Genomic DNA, 15,274 nt, shown 5'->3' with positions numbered 1-15,274 from the left:
TTTCTAAATATAAAAAAAAATAAGTATTACCTTATTTATGTAGGTATTTAGGTAAACAAACATCATTCCAAGCTTCATCATGTGCCATCATAGTACAATTGTATATTCAGTAAAAAGAACCACAACTCCATGATTATGAAGAAAGATATCAAACAGCATAGGAAGAATAAGCAGTGAGTTTGGTTACCTCAAGTATGTTAGATTGCTTTGTTTTTAGGTAAGCCGCAAAGGAGAGCCTTGTGAAAACACGAGCGACAGATGATGAATCATACTGCTAAATCATTCAAATATTTTGGCAACTTACCACTGCACCAGCAATGCTATTATTGCTACTGTAGTTTTTAAAGGTTCTTTACATGAAATCGTCAAGTAGCTTTTGATATCCCCTACTTGTAATGTAACTGATCCCTGTCAATTTGAACGTCCTCACAGTGAAGGGCGTCTTGCAGCTCTTTCTTCCACATGCATCATTTGAATGATTCTATTCCGAGTTCAGATAATTCCTCTACAACAATAAAAAAGCTCAAGGTTAATGATGCATAGATAGATGGTAAAAATGAACATGGGAAATGCCAAAATTACGTTGCACGCATGCTCACGTCTATTCTTCGCAAGGTAGCATGAATATGGCCAAGCCATACAGAGATTTACGGCTCGTAAATTTATCATTCTGAACAAATAATTAACTTTCAGTTGAAGGTGTCTTTTGGAATTAAAATTTAGGTTTAACATATTTTGAGTACCTCCAAAATAAATTTCAATGTTTGTACATCAAACATGTAATTAATATTTTAATTTTTGTTACTTTTCGATTGACAACATTGTAAATATCTTACTAAGATAATTAAATATCAACATTGTCAACTCAAGAATACTAAAATTACAGTAACAACCAAAATAGCGTATTTATTAAATATTGAGTATTAGAAACACTAAAGAAAAATTGAAAATACCAATTTCAATACGAACTAATTTTGGAGGTACCAAAAACTTATTTCACTCTAAAATTTAAGGCTGAAGATGTGGTTACCACAAGGAAGACCTTGGCAGAGAATGAAATTCTTCGTTCTCAAGCTCAGACACTTCTCTGCTGCCACCTCCGCTGGTTGCAACCACTTTGCTTTCAGCATTTGTGGTTACTTTGTTAACGTGTTCTTTGACGGTGCCAGTTTCATGGTCTTCTTCTGCATCAGAACTGTTGGGCACGCAGTGTTTATGCAACCATCTATCTGTTTCCCAAAGTACATGCATGATGCTTTCTCTGGCAGTGTAACCATGACTCTCATGAGGAAGAATGACTAGCCGACAAAGAGCACCATGACCCTTCAGTGCGTTGAAAAACCTGTCTGACTGCATAGCAGGACAAAGGGTAAGCAGAATGCAATTGGATAACGAAAGATCCCAGGGTTTTTCCTCCAAGATATAAAAACACAGCAACAACCAATTAATCGATGACAGCATATGAGAATAGCCAAGACAGAAATTCCTCTCTTACCTGCATGGTTAATGTTCCTGGATTATTGTCCTCTTCCCCGTGAATAAGCAAGATGGGTTTCTTTATTTTATTAGCCGACATAAAAGGACTCATCTCAACATAAGTATTAGTAGCTTCCCAAAGAGTTCTGTCTTCATTCTGCAGAAGGATGTGCACGAAGACATAAAAAGATTTCATTCTAAAGTACACTCAAAGTCACAAGGTAACATGCAGTTCAAAGAAGAGGGTGTGAAAGCAGATTAGAGGGAACTGTAGGACAAAAGAAAAACAATTTATGGTTGTACAAGAAAGAAAAATATAAGCCATTACAAGAAATACCTGAAAACCAAAAGGAGTAAGTGTTCTGTTGTAAGCACCAGAACGTGCAATTCCACAACAGAAAAGATGAGGTGCATGTGCCAGGAGGTTAGCAGTCATGAACGCACCATAGGAATGTCCACCAACAGCTATTTTCTTTGGATCGGCTACCTAGATGTGACAAGTGAACCCCCCCAAAATGGCTTCAGTCATAGTACTTGTATGGACTAACAGTTTTATATTCTCCATACAATAAATATAAAGCTTACCCCACGCCTGATAACTTCTTCCACAGCAGCCTCGGCGCTTGCAACCAATTGTTCTACATACCTGAAATGCAGATATTTCGTTTTATATCAGATAAACTCTAAAGCTTTACTGGTTATGGGGTACTTAACAGCAAAATTTGAACACGCTGAAGAAAAGAACAAACGAAGCCACAGTCTCATAGGTCCAAAAATTTGAAAGTCCAATTTGAAGAGAAAATGAGATTGAAATTCATGGGCTGAACAACTATTAGTGATAAGTAAATGGTAAAGATCCCACAGCTAACAATATCATTATCAAGTTACCTATCATTTGCCTCTTCATCACCTTCACCAATAATAGGAATGGTAGGCCCAGATAGAATTGCAAACCTGCAGTATTTAAAGTATTCAAAGAGAGGTTCATCTTATAATTTACAAAGACATATATTGAATTGGGAACAGAGAAATCACGTAAAATTATGCTAAATAAAAATACCCAAATGAAACCCATTGATGGTAAAGACAACCAATACCTTCTAGCCAGCCAAAGAAGGGCTGATGTGGAACCTATCCCAGGAAATTCATTTGGAGAACCACGAACTTGTCCAGCAGCATCTTTACTCTTGAACTCTCCAGGGTAAGACCAAACCAGGCATGGCAAAGGACCATCTGTTGATGGATTGTAACCTGGTGGCAGGTATAATGTAGCGGTAAGTTGAACCCCATCTTTTCTCTGATACCTGACCATCTCCTTCTGCAATGATGCAAGTTGAGGGTACGGATGAGGGAAATTTGTAACCTGAACTGTTTTTTTATCTGGCCAGCTAACAAAGTAATATTGGGTGTTTTCAGTTTTTGACTCTTTAGAAGTCAGTATCTTCAACTTGTCCAAATGCAAATCCCCTTCTTCCTGATCAGACATTAGAGCAACAACTGTCTCATAATACTTTTCTTTATCGCTCTGCCAGATTCGTTCTGTTTTACGTGTATTTCTGCAACATTTTAGTTCAAACCATCATATATGAGAACATGTAAGAAACATAATACGCACTGTAAGACACTTACATATCAAACAGATCAAGGAATGGAATGTTCCCTTCTGGTGTAGCACCAATTCCATTCAGTATAATGTATTTTCCTTCGTCGTTGGCTCTTTTTATCCTTGCAATGATGTATGTCCCAGCTTGAGTTCTCCGCATCATAGGAGAGCCAGGATCAGAGTATACATCCTCTGAAGATCTATCAAATAGGATGTCTGGAGCTACATCTTCAAATCCAGGAGAAACTAGCCATGTTCTTATTTTCCGAGTTTTGTACCAAGATTCATACACCAAAGCCAGAGAATCATCACACCAAGAAATCCCTCTGTACATATGGGGAAAACAAACACAGTGTTCAAGATTTTAGAATATAAGCACAATATAATTGTGTCCACGTGTCTCTAAACCCTTCCCCCACCCCAAAAAATAAAAACTGAAAAAAGTGTGAAGTTTACAGTAAGCATGGTAAGGAATTATCTTAACAACTACTACTTAGATATTCATGCCATGAGCTAGGCATAAAATAAATAATAACTCGGAGTATTTTTTGCAAGTACAATTATCAGTCCAGACTACAAAAGTGACATGCAAACCAACACAAAGGCCGATCATGATGATAAAGAGTGCAAAAAGATATGAATAACAATTACAGCATTAGGATAGACAAATTAAGAGAATGGGTAAGACATGGAATTCAAACTAGTGTCAACTATAAACCTCAGCAATCAGAAGCATATTTACAATACTAAGAAACAACGACTTATTTTTGAAAGGATCAAATAATGCCCACATATGTCATTGTGAATACACCAACAAGTACATAAATTATAGAGGGAAGAAAACAATGTAAATCAATCAATTGTATCCATACCCATAGCGGAAATCAAGCTTGTGGAATATCGTTGGTTGTTCACCTTCTATAGGTTCAGCAAGCTGTGTATAAACTATATCACGAGGAGAAATTTCAACCTTTGCATCACCTCCATCTTGAGTTTCTACCCTAGAAACCTCAAATGAAGCAATTTAAACAGATTAAGAAATCACGAAACAAATCCATACAAAATATGGGACTATAGAAACAACAATGCAAATGAAGAGGAAAAATTGAGAATTTTATATTGAATAAAAGAATTCCTGAATGCGAATGAATGATGAAACATCTATTTAAGAGAAATTCATATGATGATAACATTAGAAGTCAGTTGAAGAAAACAACCATGTGTAATCCAACATAGACAAACAATTGGTTCTGCAGTAAAAGAAAAGAAAATAAACTATATTTAAAATACAAAATCATAATAATGCATGAGCACACCCTCATATACATGTTATTTTGGATGGGGAGGCTATGATTGTACATTATCCTCCAATCAAGAGTGTATAAATATCAAGGATATTCCATTGAATTCTCAATCAATAACCTAAACAATTCAATACTTATATAATTTGTACATCAAGTTCGTGTCCATGCACTCAAGTGGATATTTAATACATGTGCATAAAGGTATGCTTAACTATAGACCTGCATGACTGTTCTTGTAAAGTAAATGCTTTATTTGCATGCCAATGATTTTTAACACTGAAAAGGCACAGTAGGGAAGTTTAACTTTTAAGCACTACTAAATTTTGAGAGAAAATATTGAAAAAAATAAAAGTCAAGTGCATATTTAAAATGCATGTTTAAAAAAAAATGCCTTTTTAAGTTTAATCAAGCATAGTAATTGCTAACAAAAAGAAAAGTATAATAAATTTTAAAGTCCACAATGTACTGCCACAGCAGTAAATATAAACTCAAATTCAGATCAGTACCAGTAAAGTGTTGACGGCTTATCAGCTCTCCAATTAATGGAGCGCATCCCTTTACGCACACTATTGAATGAAATTGGAATGTCCTCAGCAAGGGGCAAATCACAAAGCTCCCTGATTAATTTTCCCTCAGCACTCCATAACTCTACCTTCTTTGGAAATCTTCCACAAGGAACAATGAAAGAGTATGGCCTGTGAATTGAACTAATCAAAATGTACTTGTTATCTGGGGAAGGGTCCATTGAGGTATAAACAGCTGGTGGGCCAATTTCTTTTACATAACCATCCAAAGAAGCTAAAACAAGTTGTGAGGTGGCATAGTAGTCAAACAAATCTTCGTCATATTCATCTTTCAGCAAATCTTGGAATGTTCTTACTTGAACAATGTTTTTCTCCTCATTAGATTGAATTTTAGGGCCAGCAGGAACCAAAGGTTTCTTTGGCAGAGCTCCTCGTGATGATGGAATGGTACAAACAAGCAAAGAAGAGTTATTTACCCAAACATAATTGTCAAAAACTGCATTCAAGTGTACATTTGGTGACTTAAACAATTGTATGGCTTTCCCTGTTTTCACATCTGCAATCCACACTGTGAGTTTACTACTATCACTGTCCTCCTCATTCACACGAATGCTAAAGGACAAATGACAACTGTCAGGAGACCACGAAACAAAATTTATTTTAGCACCATTAGGGAAACCATGCACCTCTATCTCTGGCCCTAATGTGCCATCAGGAAGAATTTGATGGATCCCTATACCTGTGTAGAATGACATGCGACTCCTAGTATTGCACTTTCCATCAATACGTATACCAGCCAACTTTTCCTCCGGCCTTGCTATTTCTGCCAGTGGAGGTAGAGCTCTTCGCTTGAGAAAGATAATTTTGTCCCTGAGTGGTGAGAATGACAATGCAGGTACTGGTGGAGCATCGACTATTTTACTGATCTCAGGTGGAGGAACACGATACTTTGTTCCTATAGTTGACTCGTCTAGTATTGGTGAATCAGAATAAAAAGGTCAGCATCTAGAAATAAGTAAAGCAATCCAAGCAATATTATAGATGTGAATATGAATTTCATAATTATGTCTACGTCAGGCACGAATACAAAAGGACTACGGAGTATACGATAGAAAACGAAGTGAATCTCTTCACTTCCTATACCAGATTATTCAGGAGCTCAACCCTCAAACGTTGTTCATGTAAAACTCTATGCAATCGTCGGTCAGTAAAAAGAAAGAGGCAAATAATCGAACTACACACAAAAGTTCACTAGCCTAAAAATATTTAAACTCTTGCAAAATAAGTTCATTAATATGGTTAATGGTGAATTAACGATCGGTTATTCAATTACTTTGATCGCTATGATAATTTCGTATTTCACAGCATCAGCAACTTAATTGAGTGTAGTCCAAAAATCAAGGAGCTGAAATTTTACTCCAGGTAAACGATCAACCGAATGAATATGCATCGATAGATTAATAAGTATAAAGTCATCAACCCACGACGCTTACGAAATCGAAACACTGTAAGAGGAAAAAACAACAACACATAGTTTTGCGGTACAAAAGCAAAAAGAGTGGCGAAGGAATGAGTGCTGAGCTAACCTTCGTAATCAAAGGAAGTAGCGGCGTTGGCAGAGGAAGAAAAGGCGGCAGCGGCGTCTTCAGTAGGCGCAGCTGCGAGAGGCGCTAGATTGCGCAACCGCGAAGAAGCCATGGAAGCGAAGTTCACAGCGGTTCGGAGACGGAGCGTGAGGCGAAGCGGAGGAGCGAGAGGAAGAAGAGAGGGATTAGAAGGGAGCGATAATGGCGAAAAAGGGAGAAGAGTGAAGCGATGGTACAGTTTGTGAAGTCGCATCATTGATAAAATAAAAAAAATTCTATTCCTGTGTGATATTTTTTTCTGAGTCGTCTCGGTATATCCGTAGTTCGTAACTCTTCCGGTGCCAATAGCTTCAATGCATTTCGATGTTTTATTGATTTTATTACATAACAAATTAATATTTTAAATTAAAAAATTATCGATTTTAATAGTTTTGATGTGTAGCTGAACGTAGAGAAGATCCAAATTATCCATTTGCTTCTCATAGAGAAGGGGAAAAAACAGAAGGAGACGAGGAGAAAAAATAAATACAAAGTATTTTAGCAGAAATGCAAGGAGTATTTCTTATTGATAAATTTATTTTTATTATTAATAATATTATTTTATGAATATTATCTATTATAATAAGACAAAAAAAAAAGTAAGAATTAAAATGTAAAAAGAAAAAACTATAATCAATTATGAGTGAAAGCAATATATTACCTTGTCTTTCTATGCTTTTTTTTTTCTCGCGTACATATGTTTTGTATTTCGGACTGAACTGAAAATATTGTGAACTAGCAACTACCAATTGCGTAACTTAGAAAATGTTAAAACCAGAGAACCATTTTGTCTACATGAATGTAAATGATTCAAGCGATTAGTTAACTATTTAGATTTAATTTGTTGGATACTCGTTCAAAAGTGAATTTTAAGTTAAATGATCTGAATTCAAATTTTGAAAACTTGATATCAAGAACTTGTAGCTCATGCTGTACTGAGATGTCACCTTTTTTTCAAAATTTAGGTTCTGTTGGTTAATATTGAGTTGCATTTATACATAATACTAATTTTTACTTTCATGTATAAATCTTTTACATCACTTATTCATAGAAATAATTATTAAATTTGAAAACTCATATTAGACTCAATTATCTAGATAAAGCATGGATATAAAATCTGGAGAGGTTTTACATTTATGATGGTTTGGAAAGTCAATGTCAATAGATTTCATACTACCACACACATGATTAGTCCATTAACATTTTTTGTTAAGGTGAAACCTAGTACTAAAACTTCGTACACCTTTTACCACATGTCTTGTTATACTTTACATGAGCTTAAATGATTATTAAAGTGACAAGATAACATCTAACATTTGGATTCCTCTTTTAATGTGTACACTAATGAAACATCACCATAGATTCATGAAATTACATCAAACACATATATAATACTCACTGTCATTACAATATTATACATCACTATTCCATTGCATGTTTATCCATAAATCTATCTGTCCTTCACATACAAACTTCATAAACTAACTATCATTTTAACATTACACAGTCTTACACTGAACACACAAGAAAAGTACATATAAATTGAGTTAAACTTTGTTAATTTCATTCAAGAAGAATATTCACTCTCTCAATGTGTAGTGTTTGAAAGTACACTCGTCCAACGACAAAATAGATCACCTAATGAGATCATTATTAGAACTCAGAGACTTAAATTCTCACAAAACTCGTTTAGCGAGACTTATCTTGCCTAACTAGTGCCAAGTCAGTTAACTTTTTGACTTTGACTTTGCTCAACGACACCAAATTAGTAACTCTCTGACTTTGACTTTGTCCAACAAATATATTATTACATAACAACCACAAAATTAGTAGTTTCTGATTTTGGCTTCGTCCAACAAGTCTATATAATTTAGCATAATATAATTTTGTAAATTTATATCATTTTAACGTTACAAGTTCGGTTAAAGAGGCAACACACCAAAATTGATTTACATAACCTTTACTGATTCAAATAATCTCGTTTACAATATAAAGATACAACATTCTCATATTTCATCATACAATTAATTCTTACAATTTAAGAATTTAGTCACAATTAAATGAATCATACTCATTATACATATCAATTATTTAGTTAATTCACCACACAATCATAATATTAAAAATTTTAAGGTATCTATAAATTAAAAACAACGTAATCAACTTCTATTACCTGATCAACAATTCAGAAAACTCTGACCATCGATACTCTTCCTAATTAGCACGATGATATATATATATATATATATATATATATATATATATATATATATATATATATCGTAATATTTTGTTGTCAAGAACAAGATAAAAAAAAGTTACGCTTATAATTCTATTATCAAATTTAACACCTATGTCAAAACTTAAAAATTCTCTTACCTGGTCAACACTGTAACACCTTTTATGTTATGATATAAATTCGTGAACTGCTTCAGAAAAAAAAAAACAAAGAAAGATTGCCAATAAAAAGATAAAGAAAAAAGAAACATTGTTACCACCTGTTCACAAAAGTTGACAAGCAACCAAAGCCATAAATTTGTCAAATCATATAAGACGAAAAATAATAACTGTGATAATAGTTATTATTATTGTACAAGTAAGTTCTAGATTTTTTTTTCTTTCTCAAAAAGATGGAATGGTAACTTTATTAGATGTTAGATCCAAATTAATGCTTAATTTTTCTCAGATCAATTTCACCAATTATTTCTGACTGATTTTATTGAAAAGATATTTTGAGAGAAAAATCTCGTATACATTGTGGATTCTACGTGGAAGAACATAATTGGTTAGAACCAGATAAGAAACATGTGTACACAAATCTTCCCCACCAACAGCTATAATCTTCCCATTCTACTCCTTAGACTGAATCGTAAACCCAAAGAACACGAAACAGAAGAAAGCGAAGGAAAAAAAATGGCAACCATGACTGGTGTTAGTCTTTCAAGCCCCAGAGTGTTGTTCAACGCATCTGGCTCACCCAAAAATGCGCAAGCCTTAAAATTCGCACTTCCACTGCGCCAACGTATGCGACCGGGTGGTGTCCAGGTGGGTCGGGTGCTGAGGATCCAACCCGTTCGCGCAGCGCCGGATAAGATATCGGAGAAGGTGGAGGAAAGCATAAAGAACGCGCAGGAAGCGTGCGCGGGCGATCCGACAAGCGGCGAGTGTGTGGCGGCGTGGGACGAGGTGGAGGAGCTGAGCGCTGCGGCGAAAGACGCGAGGGACAAGCAAAAGGAAAAGGATTCGGACCCTCTGGAGACCTTCTGCAAGGACAACCCAGAAACCATAGAGTGCAAAACTTTCGATGAATGAGTCTACAACACAAGTGGGAGTGCACGATGGTATTGCCTGTGCCAAGTAAAACCATTGCCTTACACGACATATCAATTCTGAAAAGCTATGTGTTAATGTTTCTTTTAGCATAATCCATAGCATATCATCGACACTCATCGTAGTTTCATGGTAACTTATGTTAAACCAGAGCCAAGTTATGCACTTTTTTTATGTGTTATGATGCCTGAAGAACATGTTATTACTAGTTAGTAGCTACCTGAGATTGGATCAAATAATAGAATTCACGAAATAGATATCGATTGCGTGAGTGAGACTGAAGATCTATTATGCTCCTGCGTTCTGATCACCGTAGTTTTTTAATACCGAGTTCTTTCATAACGAAAAGATATTTCTGGTCTTTGATATGTAAATTCTTCCGATTATCCTATTTCTTATAATTGATGCAATGGATGAGATCCAATGAGTAATTCGAATAACTTAAAAAACAGGATATATTTGGTCTAAAAGAAAATAATACCATAAATGTCATTCTAATAGATTTTAAGATAACTTTTATAACATATTAATAAGTTGAATTTTAAATTTAAGTTCTTTCTAAAAAATTGACTATTTATAGAATATAATTTACGTTTATATATTACAATCTTTTAAATATAAATTATAATAGATGTTTTTACCGAACTTATTTAATTTACATCCTAAATATAAATAATAACGTGGTTTGTAAAAAAGTTACACATCAATTTTTTTTTTTGTGTAAAAAAAATAAATTAATGTAACTCATTCCATTTAAATTTTAAAATACATATTCTAATTTTAAAGTCTATTAAGAATTACAGTTATTTTTTTATTTTTTTTAAATTAAACTGATGGAGGTGCAACAAGTTTATATCGAGATGCAGATCGATGCAAGGAGTCGGAACTTTCGCCTATACAGGTGCAATGCGTCGTAGGTTTTCTTCCAGCAAGAGAGGTGTTGGCGCATCTGGGAAAATTTTTAATAAAGGTTATTTAGGTCATTTTCATATGATTGTGCGGGTGCAAAAAGAAATTATGGTGATTGAGAATGATAGAGCCTTTCTTTACACACATGGTTTCTCTTCTAGAGAGTTTCTCCCAACATCACCAAATATATCTTTCCGCACCTTCTCATTCCAAAATTACCCCTTTCACAAAAAATTAAACGAGGGTGGTTAAAAAGAAATTTACTCCTTCACTTGTTTTTTAACTTTCAAAAACTACATTAAACCCTTTCGTCCCCAGTGTATGTGTACCCCATTTTATTTGCTTTCATATGTTGTTCTCTTTGTTATTCTCCCATTTTTGTTATACGAGTGCGACACAAGTAAAAGAGGGGAGAAGGAATTAGAGTTTTAAAAAATTTTAAAGTTAAGGTAAAAGTAAAAGGAGTAAAAGAAATTTTATCAAAAGAGTATTTTTGTAACAGATAGAAAATGGGGAATTGCTAGAAGAAATTTTATAACCTTTGTTATTGTTATCATAACATTTTCATCTATCTTGGTCTTATTGTAATTATGAGACAGACATGTTAAATATGCAATTGGTTTATTAGATTTTGATAAAAAGAAAAAATGATAAATTAATGATTGATTTGTGATATGCATTATCGCTTATGCTTATCTAAATTAATATTTGAAAAATATTAAATGCCTTCCATAAAAAAATCTCAAATTTTTCCTGCAATGAAACAATATTTGATAAACCTCTCATTAGTTCTAAATGCCCCAGAAACTACTTGCAATAATGATATTGAAACACAATTTTACTCTTCTACGTAAATTGGGTTGAAAAATATAACTAAGGAAAGATCAAAATATAAATGGACCTAATTAGTAGTGATGGTTAATTAAGAAATTATTTTTCATTCAGAATAGTCGGAAATTACAATAATTTTGGATAATCTAGATGAGAGGACAACGAATTAAGTGAAACTTTTATTATAAACAACTCATTTTGATGTTGAAAAGTTTAAAAGTCATTGCAATGTTATGTTACACATGTGATTAAGAAGGAAAACAAATGATACAGTTTTATTAGAAAAGAAGACAAATAATTTTATTTTATTTTAAAACGTGCGTAACAATAATTGAATAATCAACTCAAGTGACTAGATCAATATATACATAAAAATGATTTAAAGTATAACAAAGAATCTTAATAAGGAATAATATTCATTTTCGTTTAATTCAAAGATAATATATTAAAAATTTAGAAAAATGATGCATCATTATGAGTTGTCTTCCTAATAACACAAATTCTTTCTAAAAATATAACAAAGAGAAAAAGAATTACAACATTTGCACTAATTACAAAATCAATAAACATGAAAACTACAATAAAAGCTGTCAGGATAAAAATTGTAGAAATTCAAGAGATGAATAACATATGATTCAACAAATTTTCATAAAGGAAACTTGACAGATGTCTTACTATCAAGACAAGAAATAGAAAGACGATTGTATGTATTGGAAAATTCAAAGTTTGAAATGTTTGTCAAGTTATTTTGCCTTCAACTTCATCATATTACTTAACGTGTACGTACAAAGTCCATAAGTTTATAAAGTACTAACCACAATCAAGATTAACCCCAAGTCTAATCTGACCCATTTTATTCATTGTCCCATTGTTTTTTGGATAAGTTGTCTTATAATGCATTGAGTTGACATGACATGAAATTGTGGCGGACATTTATCCAAATGGACAGCTTTAAATCAAAGGAAAAAAATAAACAAATATAAGTCAAAAATTTAAATATCAACACTTACAAAATTGAAGAAGGGCACACACCTCTTATGAAATGAGTAATCTAATAACGATTGTTTAGTAGCATGGATAGAGTTGTCCCAAATTTATAAATAAATAATTATTGCGCTATATTAGCTTCATTATACAATAAAGACAATGCTTTTATTATAAAAACATATAGAAAACTAACGAGACCGTCTAAGGACAAAATTCTACATAAAAACGGGTAAAAATATTTTGTAAAATAAAATTGCTTTATACATAAACTTTTAAGCTTAATATTTTTAAAATTGATATAAATTAATTATAATTTAAGGCCAGTGTGAATTGAATTATATCCTGAGTTTAATTCTAAACGTGAAAACAAATTTTACAATAACTGTTGATTGAATGAACTATCTTCAAAGTATTTTTTAAAATAATTATTACAAATTTCTACATCCTTTTAAGAATCTGTACTTATCATGCATTATAATTTTTTTATTAGATAATAACAAGCGACTTTCCGCTAATGCTGAGATAAAGCGATAACATTTTAATCATAAAATAAAACAGGCACCATTAAAAATGATTACAAGTCGCGCAAAGGGACAAGGACACTGCTGCTGCTAACCATCTACACCCTGTACCTCACGTTCATCTCAGGAATCCAATGCATACTGGACCACACGATTTTGACGCAAAACAACACCTAACATCACATACACTAATACAGACACTAATAATGCACATGACAAAGGTTACCACACTAATAACCCTAATTAATTGATTAAACTAATAAAAATAAAACCCACGGGGATGAAATGGATCAACGCAGAAACATATTTGAGGTGGCCATAATCGGTTGCGTCGGATGAGGAATCTGCCACGGCTTGAGGAGAGGATCTGGAATATCGGGAATTTCAACGGATAAACCTCCGACCTCTTCAGCGATTTCAAGGATAGAGTTCAAGAAGCGCAATCGTTCGGTCAGTTCCATGGTCTGAGCCCTCAGAATGCTGTTCGCTGATTCGGTCTCAGCGCACGCTTCTTCCTTGGCCTTTATGTTCTCCACAAGCTTCTTGTTCGCGCCTTGCAATCTGCTAACCTCATCGGTCAAATCCTCCAGCTGTTTCTGCTTCCTCATCCGCGATCGCCGCGCGGATTCGCGGTTCGACAGCATTCTCTTCCGCTTTCTCTCGTCGATTTGCGGATCTCCTGCCTCAGATCCAGAGCTCGTCGCCGAACGTTGAATCGATGCCATTTCCGACAAGGAGATGGGATTTGATTTGATAACAGAACAAAAAAAATGAAAGCTAATGGAAATAGGAATTACAGATCTAGTTAATTATTGGAATAATAGAACAGTAATTAACAACGGAGACGGATCTAATTAATCACGGATTTGAGAGAGAGTTCATGAGAAAACATAGAACCAGTATAGAAACACAACGGAGAAGGAGTGCAGCAGACGAATTCGACGCATAGCGTGTGTCATAAAAATTCGGAAAACATTGGTGTGTTTTGCAAAAGGCCTATGCTCTCATAACAGAATTGAAACTCAGGCGAGTCCTGATTCGGGGCAAGAAAACCCTAGATCTGAAACAGATCAGCTTCTGGGGGACTAATTGATTTCTGAAACGAGAAAGGACAATATGAAAAAAATGGGGAAAACCGGCGAAGGAGAGGTTGTTGGCTAATGAAAAATGGGGGACAGAAGAAAAATGTGTGAAAAGGGTTATGATAAAGAAGGTGATAATTGAAGGTGAGGTTAGTTTTTATAGAAAAAAAGACCGAAGGATTGGCAGTGTTTAATTATTAAAAAAGGAAAATTTCAATGAATGCCAATCTCGAGGTGCCTGAAATGAGAGCCTTATTGCTTGCGCATGCAATGACGACAGCTTTGTTACACCGTAAAATCCTGTGCAACTTTTACCTCTTCTGCTTGTTGCGGTAGATAAAATGAGTATGGAAATGCAATTTTAATATTAATATTAAAATGAAATTTCAGTTTTTTTTGTATGATTCTTTTCTTTTTAAATAGAGATATTTAATTTTAAAATTTATTGAATGTATATATAATGATACATGGAACAAACAGTTAAGCAGAATAGTCAATCGGTTATATATAATATTATGTATGTTATTGTTGATTAATAGTCTAACTGAATCAAAAACATCTTATTAAAAAAAAATGAAGGATAAAATAAATAAAGACATCTTATTAAAAATATTGATAAAGTTGTTTATGAGTAACTGATAGTATGCTAAGATAAATATTTATATTTTATTAAATTTATGATAATCACTAAGTACTCAATTCTAAACTGTTTTTCAATTTGAGCGGGATATCTTATCTCTTCTTCTGTCAAAAAGAAGAACGAATAAAAAAAGTGAACAGTCTAAACAATCCAAACATAAAAAACTGACAAACTCAAATAAACAACAAAAGAAATTACCCTCAAATTCACTCAATCACTCTCCCTCAATCACCTCCGATTACCCCAAGTGAACACACCCTAAGAAAAAAAAAACTGATATATATATATTTTTACGTCACTTAATCGAAAGTCAATTACTTTTAAACAATTATTGAAAACTCTTTTAACATAATTTGGCAAGCAACGTTCTAATGTTGAAGTTAGTTATTTAATGTAGGTAATAAATAATAGAAATTAATGATTATTTACTGACAAACCTAGG

At 33.6% G+C, this 15,274-nt stretch overlaps 3 protein-coding genes across 5 annotated transcripts; 1 reads left to right on the top strand and 2 right to left on the bottom strand.

Annotated features, from left to right (window-relative positions):
- Positions 1–8: 8 nt before the first annotated feature.
- Positions 9–6,842, bottom strand: LOC106757723 (probable glutamyl endopeptidase, chloroplastic). 3 transcript variants are annotated; one of them, XR_002667380.1, is made up of 12 exons: positions 6,494–6,842; positions 4,890–5,877; positions 3,952–4,080; positions 3,106–3,405; positions 2,574–3,032; positions 2,365–2,430; positions 2,062–2,122; positions 1,814–1,963; positions 1,496–1,633; positions 1,031–1,350; positions 600–670; positions 9–505 (listed from the first exon to the last, which is right to left on the bottom strand). XR_002667380.1 is itself a non-coding variant. In XM_014640485.2 (11 exons), coding segments are annotated over exons 1-11 (2,868 nt in total). In that variant the 5' UTR covers positions 6,750–6,842; the 3' UTR covers positions 9–504. The 3 variants fall into 3 exon arrangements, 2 of the variants coding, with proteins under 2 accessions (XP_014495971.1, XP_014495972.1); XM_014640485.2 differs by lacking the exon at positions 600–670; XM_014640486.2 differs by lacking the exon at positions 600–670 and having other exon boundaries at positions 1,043–1,350.
- Positions 6,843–9,380: 2,538 nt separating this feature from the next.
- On the top strand, positions 9,381–10,137 carry LOC106757187 (calvin cycle protein CP12-2, chloroplastic-like). Its single transcript, XM_014639803.2, has one exon. It carries the CDS (start codon positions 9,446–9,448, stop codon positions 9,842–9,844), a length of 399 nt encoding a protein of 132 aa, XP_014495289.1. The 5' UTR covers positions 9,381–9,445; the 3' UTR covers positions 9,845–10,137.
- A 2,967-nt stretch (positions 10,138–13,104) lies between these two features.
- On the bottom strand, positions 13,105–14,339 carry LOC106757069 (bZIP transcription factor 53). Its single transcript, XM_014639652.2, has one exon. The coding sequence runs from the start codon at positions 13,833–13,835 to the stop codon at positions 13,401–13,403; it is 435 nt and encodes a 144-aa protein (XP_014495138.1). The 5' UTR covers positions 13,836–14,339; the 3' UTR covers positions 13,105–13,400.
- Between the last annotated feature and the right edge of the window lie 935 nt (positions 14,340–15,274).

Source organism: Vigna radiata, chromosome 3 (assembly GCF_000741045.1).
Source record: "Vigna radiata var. radiata cultivar VC1973A chromosome 3, Vradiata_ver6, whole genome shotgun sequence".
Classification (NCBI taxonomy): Eukaryota; Viridiplantae; Streptophyta; class Magnoliopsida; order Fabales; family Fabaceae; genus Vigna; species Vigna radiata.
Note: the sequence above shows the minus strand (reverse complement) of the source record. Positions and strands in the feature narration are given on the sequence as shown.